The sequence below is a fragment of the Littorina saxatilis genome, linkage group LG17 (assembly GCF_037325665.1).
Source record: "Littorina saxatilis isolate snail1 linkage group LG17, US_GU_Lsax_2.0, whole genome shotgun sequence".
NCBI lineage: Eukaryota > Metazoa > Mollusca > Gastropoda > Littorinimorpha > Littorinidae > Littorina > Littorina saxatilis.
In genome coordinates this window covers 32,004,918-32,021,187 of record NC_090261.1, presented here as the reverse complement: position 1 = coordinate 32,021,187, position 16,270 = coordinate 32,004,918, and the positions used below count along the sequence as shown (strand labels likewise).

The window sequence follows — 16,270 nt, the reverse complement described above, 5'->3', positions numbered from 1 at the left end:
ACTCAAGTTTTGCCAAAAATAGCCAAACCACAGCCACATGCATACGTTTATGAAAGTCTGCATATAACCAAAAATATATTTCAAGCGAGTACAGTAAGCATAGTCGATTCTGAGTGAGCAGCATTATGCTCACCCTTTATACCATAATACTAATAGTGACAACTTAAAATATGTATGCAAACTAAATGTTCACTTACCTTCATAACCACGCGCTTGAGCGCCTTCTTGACCTTAGCCTCACAAAATGCACCTCTGTACTTTGCGCTCACTTCCGTCCCAATGGGCAAAAAGGCTGGCACAAATTTATCCTGAAGCACATACACAGAAGAAAAAAATCGTCAAGCAAAGTACAAGCAGTCAAAAAATATCCTTAAAATGGTCACCACAGAAAACTGTTTTAATACTCTTTATCAAAACAATTTGTCAAAACTCTTAGTTTTACAGTGCAGTTCTGTGAGTGTGAGTTAACTGCAGGTGTGATTTATGCTGAAATCAAAGGGACTCTGAGAACATGCTTCAAAATCCATGAGAACAGAAGAATACTTAGGTTTGCAGACATTAACCACAGAACAGAGATCCCTAGACGAGCTCAATCATTTCTGCAGCACAGTCACAGGGCCGGCGCGCAGCTACCCCTCCCACGACCAGACTACTCCTCCTGACCCACCACCATTTTGTTACCTTGAAGTAGAAATGGAAAGTGACAATCTGCCCAGATCATTACGTTCTTCGTACACCATTTACTTAAGTCAGCACAAAGCACAATCATGAACAGGGAATATGGATAACACTGATAAAACACAGAAGTTGTCCCATACGAAGCGAAAAAGGGCAAATCGAGTGCTGAGATGGCTGAAGGTTGGCGGGTCTTGGTACGATCAGCTGCTTTCGTGATATATGGCGTCTGCCAAAGATCGTTCCATTCTCTTGGGACTCCACAATAAAAGATGGAAAGCACACATGTAATGTTATTGATCAAGTTAACAATACGAAACTAATAACCCTCCACCTGTGTAAAGGGTTCCCTATGAACATGCTGGAGAATACAAAAGACGGCTCAAACAACAAAGACGAAAACACATTCACTGATTCAGCTTCTGTCTTTCGGCATGGCTGTGTGTGGGACGGCTGCAACATCCTCATGAGACCAAAGATAATATTGGTGAACAAAATACGTACCATTGCAAGATTTCTTCCTCCAGCTATCCCCTGTATATGTCAGATCAACGTCAAGCTTTGTTGACGTATGATCGACCCTTTTCAGGGAATCTTTTGATCAACAATTCTATACACTATCCACAATGTACACCTTCACCGAAACAACAACTTGTGCGGAGCATGCCGATGTCTCATTGGCTGACTGGTCACGTGGACAATAGATTGCGCCTTTCGCATGCGCGTCGTTGACTTGACTTTCTGTGATGTGTTAGCCAAAATTCTTCCAGTGTATGTGGATTTGTAAGTCTGTTTCGATACAGCCCATCTAAAACGATCATTCTTTAAGTCGACTACTGTGTCGTGCATGTTTCCCGTGCGTTTAAATTGGAACATTGCATTGCATTGCTTCAGTTTAATGTTTAGAAAGGTAAAGGGTAGTATTTTTTCGTCAACATCCGGGTCTTGGATTGATTTACCACCAGGCGGTGCTGCTGGGATATGGTGTACACGTTTCTGACACGAAAAGTACACATGGTTGTGTTGACCTCGCAAGTGCACTGGCAGGAAAGGTATTGCCAAGCAGTAGCTGAACAAAAAGCTACCACTCCCCCTCCCAACCCAGAACGCTGAAGCTTATATTGATAATGTGAACGATCTTCATACTTCAACATAGATTACATTCGATTTAGCAGATCTCAATGAAGTTGGCCTCAAATTTAAGCATTACATTAAAATAGCAAGTAACTAATTAGTAAGTGGGTAACCTACTTCCAGTCTCAAAACCCCGGCCTCAGAGTCATGGCTGCTTCTCTAGCAGTCAGTGCTGGACGGAGGCAAAATCAAAAGCGGGAGTTCATATTAACTACTAAAGTAGACCCTGTTTTGTGTTTAAAATGATTTTTTTTAGTTTGTGACCTTAGTAAGATTGTCAGTTAGATTAGCAGCTTGTTCATTGCAGGCAGTGAAACTGCTTTTCCCATACCCCATAATTTCAATTTCTTTCTCTTTAGCTGTTAAAATTGAATTAAAGATTTCCAGGAAATCGTTGATACAATTAACCAGAATAGGTTGAGGGCTTATGCACAAAAATGGAATGGAACATTACAGACAAAAACTTGTCAATTGATACACATACAGGGTTGTTCACAAACCAAAAGGACAAGAGGTCAGTTTGACTTTATTGGCAAGTGATGGATCTAGCCGTTCTGTTTTTGTTTGTTTTGCTCTTTAATGACCAATTACAGTTCATAGTCACCAGATGCCTGTATTCAAAGGCATGTAACATCCACTGAACTTGTACTATAAATAATACAATGTACTAATAGGAATGGTACTTTTCCTGATTTACACACTTGCTTTCTTGTCATTTTGAGATTCTTTAACCCTCCTCCACATTTCCTGCCTCCTAATCGTTTCTATAGAATTCTAGACATATACTGGATTCATTTAGAAGCACAGAACTAAGAAGAGTAAGTGCATCAGCAGTCACTGACTGTATTTAGGAACACATGTAATCTTTGTGCAGAGACACTAGTAACACTAACAGTGTCTGGTTTATGGTTTTGTCTGTTGCTTGTCTTTGTGATATATTTCTTCTTTTTCTCTTTTCCAGTTGCTGCACTACGTGGACAGCCCTGCAACAGTGGCAACGTCTGCATGGACTCTGTTGGGCCCTGACAGCTTATTCCTCAAGTCCATTATATCTTGTCAGTTAATATGTAACGGGTCCTTGCAGTTGCAACTGTAAGTGTTTTGTGCCGTGAGGATGTATGTACTTCATGCTTTAGGAGTCAGTGGCACAGATCTGCCCTTGTCTGCAGAAGAGATTTTTAGCCTGTAGGTGTTGGTGGGGAGTGGACAGTGAACAGTAGTTCTCTGTTCGACCCTTTTTTTCTCTGCCCGAACCTAGAATATTTAATTTGACCCTTCAAAAATTTTTTTACAAAAAGTTACCAATCTATATTAGGCAGACTTCACCCGGTTAACAAGGAAAGCTACTCTGCTCTGACACCTGAAGAGTTCTAACCAATAAAAAGCAACATGCATCTGAGTAAAAGAGAATATAAGAAAAAAAGGGGAACAAATTGTTACCTACCTTTTTGGCTTTGTCATGGTCTTGGGGAAACTGACATTTCTTTTTTGACCTTACTTCTTCCTACCTGTCAAGATATATATATATATTATATATATAAATCAACACCCTGACTGTGAAGTGTGATGAATTCATTTCTTAAAAAGCCTTAAGTGGCTTGTATGAAAGTAATTCATAACAAGTTCCCATTTTGCACAGAGAGCTCCCAGGTGGTTCCTCCTTGGTATATGACCAAGTGGAGGGATGAACTGGACCCCATAGCACAGTGGTTAGGGAATCGGGCTGCGGGCCAGGAGGTTGTGGGTTCACTTTGATTCACTCCTTGATTCATATACAGTTTTATGAGAGATAGTGATAATAGAATGTGCAACTTTGCCTTTTTTAGTTTGGGGTATGGGTTGTTGTTTTTGAATCATAATGTGGTTGATGATGGTTTATTTGGTTACTTTCTTAATTTTGCAGTTCAAACTGCTATGGAAGCCCCATTTCTCTTGTGCATCTGCCTTCAAGTTAACTGCAATACTTGTCTTCAAAACAAGCATCCCGAGGTATGCACAGAAACATATACTTTGGTTGGAACTTCAAATTGCATAAAGTGTTGTTCACATGGCAGACTTATGACGTTCTCTTCCAGAATACTGTAAAATAGAGAGAGAATGCTAATGCCAGTAAATTGGTTCTAAGCTGTCATGGGCGAGTCTTCATGTGCAAGACCATCCTGCAGCTTGGCATTTGATTATCGCAGTTTTTTTTAATGCAGAAGTAGACTGTAGTGTTGTGAGTGCTGAAGTTTTGAGCCTGTGCTTGTTTTGTTCAACGGATATGACCATTTGGTTTCGTTATACTTAGGCGTCGTAACAAATTGCACTTTCATTGGGATGCTGAGAAAACAGAAGAAGATGTTAATGCCAGTAAATTGGTTCTAAGCTGTCATGGGTGAGTCCTCATGTTCAAGGCCATCCTGCAGCTTGGGGTTTGATGATCTGGTTTCTGTCATCAGTGAGTGCAGAAGCAGTTTTGAGCCTGTGCCCGTTTTTTTTCTTCAAGGGATTTGATGATCTGGTTTTGTTTTGCACAGGCGGACCAGAAGGATTCCATCACCTGACCTCCCCTATTTTTGCCTCACAGAAAGAAAAGTATACTTTTGCTGACAGCATCTAGGCGACACAACTCGCATGACTTCTTGCCAATGAAGAGCTGGGCACCTTGGTGAAAAAAAGTATTGAAACCTTGTGCCACAGGGCATGCTTTGGCAAAATGTCATCTTGTTCCAAAAGGCATGAGAGTTACAAGTCCTAAATCTCGTCAAGCAATGAAGTACATGTAAATATGTTAACTGACTTTAAGACTTAAAAAAGTCGTGTGAAGCAATATAAAAACATTTAGTCAAGATCAACACCACAAACTAGTCATCGCCGAGATTACATTCAGATAGTCTCGGCTAACCACAACGAAGATCGAGACGGGTCACGCTCGCCTCTGCGAAGCACGCGTCCGTAGTACTTACTGAACCTATTTTCTTTCATTCTGAGCACATTTTTAGAGTAAACATGACATATCCCTATATTTTTGAATTCAGGAGAAGATGAGGAATACAGTGCAATCATTTTTACATTTAGTCAAGTTTTGACTAAATGTTTTAACATAGACTGATAGAGGGGGAATCAAGACGAGGGTCGTGGTGTCTGTGTGTGCGTGTGTGTGTGTAGAGCGATTCAGAGTAAACTACTGGACCGATCTTTATGACATTTTACATGAGAGTTCCTGAGTATGATATCCCCAGATGGTTTTTTCATTTTTTCGATAAATGTCTTCTATGACATCATATCCGGCTTTTTGTAAAAGTTGAGGCGGCACTGTCACACCTTCATTTTTCAATCAAATTGATTGACATTTTGGCAAAGCAATCTTCGACAAAGGCCGGACTACACTTCGGTATTGCATTTCAGCATGTAGGCTTAAAAATTAATTAATGACTTTGGTCATTAAAAATTTGAAAATTGTAATTAAAATTATTTTTTTATAAAACGATCCAAAATTACTTTTATTTTATTCTTCATCATGTTCTGATTCCAAAAACATATAAATATGTTATATTCGGAATAAAAACAAGCTCTGAAAATTAAAAATATAAAAATTATGATTAAAATTAAATTTCCGAAATCGTTTTAAAAACAATTTCATCTTATTCCTTGTCGGTTCCTGATTCCAAAAACATATAGATATGATATGTTTGGATTAAAAACACGCTCAGAAAGTTAAAACGAAGAGAGGTACAGTAAAGCGTGCTATGCAGCACAGCGCAACCGCTACCGCGTTAAACAGGCTCGTCACTTTCACTGCCTTTTGCACTAGCGGCGGACTACGGTCTTTGTGAAAAAATGCAGTGCGTTCAGTTTCATTCTGTGAGTTCCACAGCTTGACTAAATGTAGTAATTTCGCCTTATGCGACTTGTTTAATCTGCTTCTGAAAATTCGATTTTAATGACAACTTTAATGAGCAAACTAATTAACTGATTTTTAAGCTTCCAAGCTGAAATGCAATCCCATAGTCCGGCCTTCATCGAAGATTGCTTGACCAAAATTTCAATGATATTGATTGAAATATGAGGGTGTTAACTTTCACAGAAAGCCGGATATGACGTCATCAAAGACATTTATCAAAATACAAAAAAACGTGTGTGGATATCATACTCAGGAACTCTCATGTAAAGTTTCATGAAGATCGGTCCAGTAGTTTTCTCTGAATCGCTACACACACACACACACACACATACACCACACCCTCGTCTCGATTCCCCTGTTTATGTTAAAACATTTAGTCAAAACTTGACAAAGTGTAAAAACCAGCATGTACCATAAATTGAGAAAGTATTTTGTCCTTGTCACTGGAAACAATTGAGTGTGTGTGGTCGGATCATTTTAATAGAGGTGTTTGTGGACAGATATTTCACAAGGATTGTTAATTTAATGAGTTTGAAACAACTTTGCAAGGATTCACTCTCAATGTCAGATATCACTTTATGACAGACTCATGTTTTGTTATTGCAAGTAATTTGTCAAGGATGGGTCCTTTTTGAAAGCCATTTTGCTGCTTGGCGTTTACTTCAATGAAGTGGTATTATGTTGACACTGTCCTTAGTGTACTTATAATGATTGACCACACATTGATTGTTCAGGTATAGCTTGGTATTGCAAGGATAAATCATTGAATGTCTGCAAACAAATGCCACTCTTCAGAATGCTGCGAAACAGAAAAAGATGTAAGTGCCAGTACAGTGGTACCTGCGATGTTAAGCCCCTCTGATGAGAGGACTGCCTGCCTGCCTGCCTACGCCTGTGACCCCGTCTGGGGTATAGGCCGCCAATCAGCTCCCTCCATGCATCTCTGTTTTGGGCGAGTCTTTCCAGCATTCCCCACGTCTTTCCCATGTGCTTTGCGTCTGCGTCCAAATCTCGGCGCCATGTGTTCCTGGGTCGCCCTCTCTTTCTCTTGCCTTGAGGGTTCCACGTGAGGGCTTGCCTTGTGATGTTTGAAGCAGGTTTGCGAAGGGTGTGGCCTATCCACCGCCAGCGTCTCTGTAGGATGTCCTCCTCGACGGGCTGCTGTCTGGTTCTCAGCCACAGGTCTTCGTTGCTGATTTTTTCTGGCCAGCAAATCTTGAGGATCTTCCTGAGGCAGGTATTGGTGAAGACCTGGATTTTCTTCATGGTGGTGACGGTGGTTCTCCAGGTCTCGGCTCCGTATAGTAGGATCGGCTTCACGATGGTATTGAAAACCCTGATCTTTGTAGTGATACTGACTTCGCTGGATCCCCAGATCTTCTTCAGCTGATGGAATGCTGCTCTGGCCTTGCCGATGCGGGTTTTGACGTCTGCGTCCGTTCCTCCCTGCTTGTCCAAGATGCTGCCGAGATAGGTGAAGCTGTCCACCTCTTCCAGCGCACTGCCTTCGACTGTGATGGGTGTGTTGTTAGGTGCATTTGTCTTGAACACCTTGCTCTTCCCTCTGTTGATGTGGAGGCCCAGGCTAGCTGAGTTGTCCGCAACAATGCCGGTCTTTTCCTGCATCTGTTGTTGGGTGTGAGAGAGAAGAGCCAGATCATCAGCAAAATCAAGGTCGTCCAGCTGTGTCCAAACTGATGAGAGGACACCTCCCTTTAAAGGACATCTTCTGTCGTCCCTTTGTCTATTATCTTTACCAAAACATACCTCATAAAAGGCCACCTGCAATGTAGGGACACTTTTGGCTGGTCCCAAGGGTGTCCTTTCATCGCAGGTACCACTGTAAATTGGTTCTAAGCTGTCATGGGTGAGTCCTCATGTTCAAGGCCATCCTGTAGCTTGGGGTTTGATGAACTGGTTTCTGTCATCAATGTGTGCAGAAGTAGTGTTATGACTATGAGTGCAGAAGTATTTTTGTCATTGAAGAAGTTATTTATTAGATGTTAGTGCCAGTAAATTGGTTCTCAGCTGTCATGGGTGAGTCCTCACGTGCAAGGCCATCCTGTAGCAGGATGTGCAGAAGAAGTTTTATGAGTGCAGAAGTATTTTAGTCATTGAAGAAGTTATTCATTAGATGTTAGTGCCAGCAAATTGGTTCTAAGCTGTCATGGGCGAGTCCTCATGTTCAAGGCCATCCTGTAGCTTGGGGTTTGATGATCTGGTTTCTGTCGTCAATGTGTGCAGGAATAGTTTTATGAGTGCAGAAGTATTTTTGTCATTGAAGAAGTTATTTATTGAGTGCAAGAGTAGTTCTGTGAATGTGGAAATAGTTTTGAGAGCGCAGAAGTAGTTTCATGAATGCAGAATTAATTTTGTGAGTGCAGAAGCAGGTATGTGAATGCGAAAATAGTTTGGTGAGTGCAGAATTACTTTTATGAATGCAGAATTAGTCTTGAGAATGCAGAAGTAGTTTTGTGAGTGCAGAAATAGTTTTCTGAGTATAGAAGTCAATTGTGAGTGTTGTGAGTGCAAGTGTATAAGTAGTTTTGCGAGTGCATTTTTGCCATTGCATGAGCTTTGTGAATGCAGAAGTAGTTTTGAGTAGTTTGTTCACTCAGACCCTGAGCTTAAAGTTACATACATCCCTTCTCTTAAAGCGACCATGTGCACTGGCCCAGGTTTGCACAGGCTATTTACAAAGGATAACAGCATCCTTAGAATTGGATACATATCAAAAACCAGCAGCCTGGCTGCTTCCTGTGCAGTGGGAATGAATTTGCTGAATTAATTGGGCAGATTGACATTGGTATTGGTATCAAATGCAAAATTCAGGAACAAATTCCCGCTTTGCAAAGTTAGCAGCCAGCCCAGGCTGTAGAGCCTTGGTATGTGTCTGACTGGAAAAATGCTCCTATTCCAAGTCAAGCATTGGTGGATCTACGTGTGTTATGATATGATTGTTTCGATGGAAAGGAAGGTATCGTTCAAGAGAAATTGTTTAAATAAAATCAGGGTTTGAAATGACACTGGTTATGCTCGTAATTGTTGCAGTTGACGTTGAAAGCTAACACACACACAAACACATGCGCACAGAGTCAAGTCATACTTTAACAAGTCGCGTAAGGCGAAATTACTACATTGTCAAGCTGTGGAACTCGCAAAATGAAACTGAACGCACTGCATTTTTTAACAATGACCGTAGTCCGCCGCTGGTGCAAAACAGAGTGAAACTGACGACCCTCTTCAGCGCGGTAGTGGTTTCGCTGTGCTGCATAGCACGCTTTTCTGTACCTCTCTTCGTTTTAACTTTTTGAGCGTGTTTTTAATCCAAACATATATCTATATGTTTTTGGAATGAGGAACCGACAAGGAATAAGATGAAATTGTTTTTAAATCGATTTCTGAAATTTAATTTTGATCATAATTTTTATATTTTTAATTTTCAGAGCTTGTTTTTAATCCAAATATAACATATTTATATGTTTTTGGAATCAGGAAATGATGTAGAATAAGATGAATGTAAATTTAGATCGTTTTATATAAAAAAAATTATTACAATTTTCAGAGTTTTAATGACCATCATTAATTAATTTTTTTAAGCCACCAAGCTGAAATGCAATAACGAAGTCCGGCCTTCGTCAAAGATTGCTTTACAAAAATGTCAATCAATTTGATTGAAAAATGTGGGTGTGACGGTGCCGCCTCAACTTTTACAAAAAGCCGGATATGACATCAAAAAATGAAAGAAAAAAAAACGTCCGGGGATATTCCCAGAAACTCTGTCAAATTTCATAAAGATCGGTCCAGTAGTTTGGTCTGAATCGCTCTACACACACACACGCACAGACAGACACACACACATACACCACGACCCTCGTCTCGATTCCCACTCTATGTTAAAACATTTAGTTAAAACTTGACTAAATGTAAAAAAGATACAGCAGAAAAATAGGAATACACACAAGAGACATGAACTTGGGCAAAGAATTATTTATTTAACTCTGAATACTTTTATATTTCATGCAAGAAAATGTTGCACTTGCAGTAATAAATAACAATTAACATTCATAATCCATCATCAATGACATTGTATGTAAAAATGGTGTAAACTTGCATACACATCACACAAATGTTCCAACTCAAAACACACAAAGGAAACTTTCAGGTCAAATTATTGCAACTCATCGAGGTCAAGTTTCCTAGAAGGGTAAATACATGCAAATTCTTATTTACAGGGTATGCGCTACGCCTCAAAATCATTCAGAAGTTACAAGCACATATTTTTCATAACAGCATCACATTCGTTCATTGCTTCAGAAATAAGGTACAATATATATGCATTGGTTTGTTTGTTTGTTTGTTTATTTGTTGCTTAACGTCCAGCCGACTACGCAGAGCCATATCAGGACGAGGAAGGGGGGGATGAAGGGGGCCACTTGTCGAGCGATTCCTGTTTACAAATGCACTAACCCATTACTTGTGTCCCAGCAGGCTTTAGTAAAACTAAATTAATACCTACTGGAAGATTACCAGTTTCCAGTATGTTAAAATAGGCTTAACCTATCTACTGCTGGACTTACATCAGAACACTAACACATTAAACTATACATGAATCGCGAGACAAGCGGCAAGAGAAGAGATTTTTGGAAAAAATACAGGTGGATGAGCAAGAAGGCAGAAAAAAGAAAAGAATTCATGAAGAAAAAGAGAGCATGACAGGAAAGAGGAACCAAAAATCTACCTGACAGCAAACTAGAAAGCTCCTGCGGTTCCAAAAACAGGAGGGGCCTTTAATTTCATAACCGCAGTGCCCCACTGCGGGAATATGCATTGGTTAAAACACTAAGTGTAATAATACAATTGAAAGATTCAAAATGCAATGTTGAAGTTCAAAGCATGCATGTTTAACGAAAGCATAACTTTTGATGCATAGGTACAATGCATAGCCATAGGTCTTTCTTTATTTGGTGTTTAACGTCGTTTTCAACCACCCCGCGGGTTAGGATGAAGAATTTACCCGGTGCTCCCCAGCATGTCATAAGAGGCGACTAACGGATTCTGTTTCTCCTTTTACTCTTGTTAAGTGTTTCTTGTATAGAATATAGTCAATGTTTGTAAAGATTTTAGTCAAGCAGTATGTAAGAAATGTTAAGTCCTTTGTACTGGAAACTTGCGTTCTCCCAGTAAGGTAATATATTGTACTACGTTGCAAGCCCCTGGAGCAATTTTTTGATTAGTGCTTTTGTGAACAAGAAACAATTGACAAGTGGCTCTATCCCATCTCCCCCCCTTCCCTCCGTCGCGATATAACCTTGAATGGTTGAAAACGACGTTAAACACCAAATAAAGAAAGAACCACGAAGGTTATATCGCAACGGGGAAAGGGGGGAGATGGGATAGAGCCACTTGTCAATTGTTTCTTGTTCACAAAAGCACTAATTAATAATGTGCTCCAGGGGTTTGCAACGTAGTACAATGTATTACCTTACTGGGAGAATGCAAGTTTCCAGTACAAAGGACTTAACATTTCTTACATACTGCTTGACTAAAATCTTTACAAAAATTGACTATATCCTATACAAGACGCCTCTTACGACATGCTGGGGAGCATCGGGTAAATTCTTTCTTTCTTTATTTGGTGATTAACGTCGTTTTCAACCACGAAGGTTATGTCGCGACGGGGAAAGGGGGGAGATGGGATAGAGCCACTTGTCAATCGTTTCTTGTTCACAAAAGCATTAATCAAAAATTTGCTCCAGGGGCTTGCAACGTAGTACAATGTATTACCTTACTGGGAGAATGCAATTTTCCAGTACAAAGGACTTAACATTTCTTACATACTGCTTGACTAAAATCTTTACAAAAATTGACTATATTCTAAAGAGAAACAGAATCCGTTAGTCGCCTCTTACGACATGCTGGGGAGCATCGGGTAAATTCTTCTCCCTAACCCGCGGTGGGTAATGCATAGGTCAGCACACACTGTAATCATACAGTAGGAAGACTCAAATTGCAAGGTCCAAGCTAAAAACAAACATTTTGCAGAACAGAATCACTTCTGCTCATTAGTTTTGATGCATAGGTACCGTAACGGTATTAGGTGCTTGCATAGATTAGCACTCACTATAAGTGTAAAGATACAGAAGGAAGACTCAAAATGCAAGGTGCAAGTTCAAAGCACACATTTTTCACAACAGCATAACTTTCTCTAATTAATTTTGAAGCACAAGTTAGCACATACTCTATTTTTTAGTTGCTAGTAATCATATCCCACTTTGAGTGGAGCAGAAATGTTTAATAATCTCTAAGTTATCCAAGCATAAGAAGCTGAAATACTATGAAGTACTGTGTAGCTAAACACACCCACACACGCACATGTTACATGTACCAGCATAAACACACACACACACCAGCATTGTTAATTTTTCCAGCAAAGTTAGTGATCATGACAAATGCCAAAAAAACGGAGTCAACTTGACATCATTTGCAAGTACCGTTTCCTCATGCAGAATGCTTTACACTCTGCCAACATCTCGGGAAGAACTGCTTGTTATGGCTCTGGGGTTGTTCTGGTGCCACTGACTAGAGATGACTTCTTCACGCAGCATTTTGTACACCTCGTAAAACTTCTGCTGGTTGGACTGTGCTTCTTTGATCGTACCCTTCAGAACATTGATACGCATCTTATCTCTGATTGCAGTTCTAACATCGTCTTGTGTGATAGCTGTCTGCACCGTTTGCTTCATTGCCTTAATCTCCTCCCAAGCTCCAGCTGTTTTCTCGGAAGTGTCACTGATGAGCTGACGAAGAGTTCTCATTTTTGCCAGGCGTTGCTTGTGATGCTTGTACTTAGCAGATTCATCCTTGATGTCATCTCGGTGGGTGTCTGCAGGGGATGTTTTCAGCTGATGGAGCTGCAACTTGCGGTCAGTTGAAGGCAGCAAAGAATCTGACTGATCCTGAGCTGGCTTGGATGACAATGACACTGACTTAGCTGAAGGCAATGCACCTCTTTCTGAAGCGCATAATTCAGATGTGTTGTCACCGGCAAGAGGTGCAGGGTCAAGGGAAGATACAGGGTGAGGTCCAGAGACTAAACTTGACGACTCTGGCTTTGGTTGGGCAGTGCCATCAGCATGAGAAGAACTTTCCAACGTAGAGGCACTAATACTGGGACATAAATCATCAGATGGTGGAGATGGTTCGATGTTGACCTTCTTTGGTGATCCATCACCTCTGCTTGAGGACTTCATGGGACTAAAATTATCTTCCTCAGCAGTTATCACAGTGTTTTGTAGTACAATACCAGAGTTCATCAATGGGGGATTAGATACTTCAGTGCTGGAGGAAACTGTGTCGGAAGACTTATCCATTACAGAAGAAACCAGAGTATCACCTGAGCTCTGTATATGACCTGAGGATTTTTTGTTGCATCTGTCAAATTTATGCACATTTGAGCTATCTCGAAGCAAATTTGGGGACAACTCTGACAAAATGTTATGCTTGCTTGTTGATGCTCGCTTATTGTCATTATCACTCGACAACGTGGGATGCGTTTCTGCAGGCTGTTGTGGTGACATTTCTTTTGCAGACGTTGCTCTGTTGTTTGCCTTTTTGTGTGACCTTCCTCGCCGTCTTTTAGATTTAACTTTGGGCTGTCGCACAGAATAATTTTGGCTCATGCCAGTTTCACCCTTGTTTTCCATTGTTTGTTTAATTACACTGTAAAATTTTTGTGACAAAGACGATCCCTGAGATGTCAATGTTTTTTCCCTGTCTCTCAAGATAGCGAAGGTGGTTGGTTTATGAACTAATGGATGACAAATTCTTTGGTGATGGGTCTAGTGAACCACATGACAGAATGAAGAAAAAATTCTGTGTAATGACACCATCTGTTGATGTCACAATACAATTTGAGATGAAGGCCAGGGAACTACAGTCTATGAAGATGGAGACAGTGCTTGCAGTGAAGCTGAAAATTCCTTTGGAGGTTGCTGGTGTGATTGCCCGTCGTCATGGAACAGGAATAGGACGGCAAGGTATTCGCCTGTGGATAGAAATAACGGACATTAGTTTCAGTTTGTCACAGTCATCTACCATGGGGTTCTTGTTACTTTAACCATACTTTTTTCACACTCAACCCCCACCCGTCACTTGCGTAAAAAAGAACTAAAAAACCAACAACTTCTAAACTAAGTGATTTTAATGTTCTATATAAAAAAATAAATAAATAAAAACAAACTCTTTCCCCCACCCTCCTTCAGTCATTTGTCAGGGGGGAGGGTTGGAGAAACAAAATATATTTAGTACTGTAGTAAAACTTTTCAACCATTAGTGAATGGTCATTATAGGGAATGCACAAAAAACAAACACAACTACACTACTGACACTTTCTTTCTTTGGATATCTATATCTATATATATATATACGACTTGTGTGTGTCTGTCTGTGTCACTTCGCGATGCACGGCCAAAGTTTTCGATGGATCTGCTTCAAATTTGGTGGGCATATTCAGGTAGACCCCGGACACAATCTGGCCGATGAAAATTTTCAACACGTGCTCTCAGCGCGCAGCGCTCAACCGATTTTGGTTTTTCTGTACATCCATTCCCAGTAACTCTTCCTTATCTTCTCCAGTGTTTTGCGCGTTTATCTCCCTTCCTTTGTGTGGCGTCAATCGCGTACAATGCGCCGGCTCGTACACCCGGCAAAGCCGGGTATTCGGCTCTACTTCTTCCCGGCGAAGCGGGTATTCATCTAGTGTTCAATAAGCATGCTTGAGAAAACTGCATAATACACTGTATCAACAAGAACACCACCCATTTGGTACTTCAAAAAGAAAAAAAGTTTAATCAAATTAATGCTTGAAACAAATTTCCTAATAAACTGGTGTTTCGCACTATAAACTTCATGAAAAGAACACAAATGCGAAACAAAATAGTTAATTTCCCTTTCTCCTCGTCCTCCCATACCCCGCAATCCAGATCCAACCCCCGACAGGCTAGGCTGCACCCTTCTCCTATCCCTGCCTGGGGTTGTACAATGGAAGAGTTGTGTCCCTTTAGTTTAGTAAACTTAGTTTTGACACATGATCATTGATGGCACCATTTTCCCAGCAGACAGCATTTTTGAGATAACTAGTTCCGAGTAAAAATGTTTTTTGGACAAATCAAGCCATGCAAAGAAACAGCAAAACATAGCTATCACGCGCCGAAAGCCGGGTAATCTTCGCCAATCCGCCATGCTAAAGTTCTACCACGTGTATGTTGGCTTGCTGGGCTATCAAATTTCACCACTGATTCGCACGCAAAATAAACCTTAGCAACAAACAAAAACCAGATCAAAAACAATTTGTGATGAAATTACTTTATTCTACCTCTTAAAAAAACTACCAAAAACTTGAAAACAAAACCACAACGGGACCATACGGCAACCTAACCACCTCACACACACCCACCGGCGCACGAGCTTACCAACAACACGTGGCCACAGATACAATTAGCCTAATGATGCAAAGAAAAACAAACAGTTACCTGCTCGATCAAGTAGCTGCCCGAAGTTGAAGCAAGTAACTTTTCAGCCTCTGGTAGTTCCAGAAACTTGCAGATCGGTCGTTTTTTTATGCGGCTCTTTGCCCGGTCTCTGACAGGGCCACGTGCTAGCCTTCTCTTCCACCGCGCGAAACGAGTAACTGCTTGACTAACCGCTGGCCCCTTCACTACGGTGGCCGGACCTTGATCTCAGCGTAGTATGATTAGTCCTCGACTGTTTTATGGTGCGGTCATGCAATGGTATTTGCAGGTAGCCGCGATCTAGTTAGTACTGTATAGTTGCAGGTATCGGATGGTCTTGACACCGCCTTGCTGACTTCGCGCAAACTTGCATGGGCCACAGGCACTTGAAACAGGTTCTGGCAAGTCAGCAGATCCGGGTCACAGGCGGTCATGAATATCGTGCTGCCTTGCTTTATCCGAGACACGCGCCAAAATTGTAACACGCGCTTGTCCTCTAGAGTCTAATTTTAGTGAACCCTGATGGGAGACCACAGGCGCATAACGTAAGTTTGGCGGGAAAAAACAGCATGGTTAAAAGAAGTCTTTGTCCTCATGGCCTCAGTCTCAATAAGGTTTTACATTGTAACACAAAGTGTTCTGGATATATACAGATAGGTGAGACTGTTCGCGAGTTTTATCAGTAACATGTAGTTTGGAATTGTCCTTTTCATGGGCGAGGGCTAGATAATACAAAAACTTGTTTGCTTATCTCCGCTGTGTACTTCTCGGTCTCTGTCAGTCACGTTCTCTCTCTGTCTGTCAGTCAGTCTCTCTCGAGTCTTTCGGGCGTGACTGCTTATTCTATATTACCCTCGTCAAATGAAAAATTGTCATTTTCATTTCAGTGTCTCGTCTGATGTATTAAAGATCAGTCTTGCTCTCTCTCTCTCTCTCTCTCTCTCTCTCTCTCTCTCTCTCTCTCTCTCTCTCTCTCTCTCTCTTGTGCTCCTTCACAAAATCCTTTCCGGCCATGCACCGAGTGCTTTCATTACAAAATTTAAAGCCAAACCAAGCCGAAAAT

The 16,270-nt window shown here is 40.9% G+C and overlaps 2 protein-coding genes across 3 annotated transcripts in view; both read right to left on the bottom strand.

Annotated features, from left to right (window-relative positions):
• Positions 1-1,342, bottom strand: part of LOC138952220 (AT-rich interactive domain-containing protein 4B-like) — a 36,217-nt gene extending 34,875 nt beyond the window's left edge. For both annotated transcript variants that reach the window (XM_070323821.1, XM_070323822.1), the window contains exons 1-2: positions 1,180-1,342; positions 198-308 (exon numbers count right to left, since the gene is read on the bottom strand). In XM_070323821.1, the coding sequence (XP_070179922.1) occupies positions 198-308; positions 1,180-1,182 (114 nt within the window). In that variant the 5' untranslated portion in view covers positions 1,183-1,342. The remainder of the gene's footprint in view (positions 1-197; positions 309-1,179) is intronic.
• A 9,547-nt stretch (positions 1,343-10,889) lies between these two features.
• LOC138952176 (uncharacterized) lies at positions 10,890-15,826 on the bottom strand. Its single transcript, XM_070323775.1, has 2 exons — positions 15,229-15,826; positions 10,890-13,742 (listed from the first exon to the last, which is right to left on the bottom strand). The coding sequence occupies exon 2, from the start codon at positions 13,399-13,401 to the stop codon at positions 12,211-12,213; it is 1,191 nt and encodes a 396-aa protein (XP_070179876.1). The 5' UTR covers positions 13,402-13,742; positions 15,229-15,826; the 3' UTR covers positions 10,890-12,210.
• Positions 15,827-16,270: the final 444 nt, after the last annotated feature.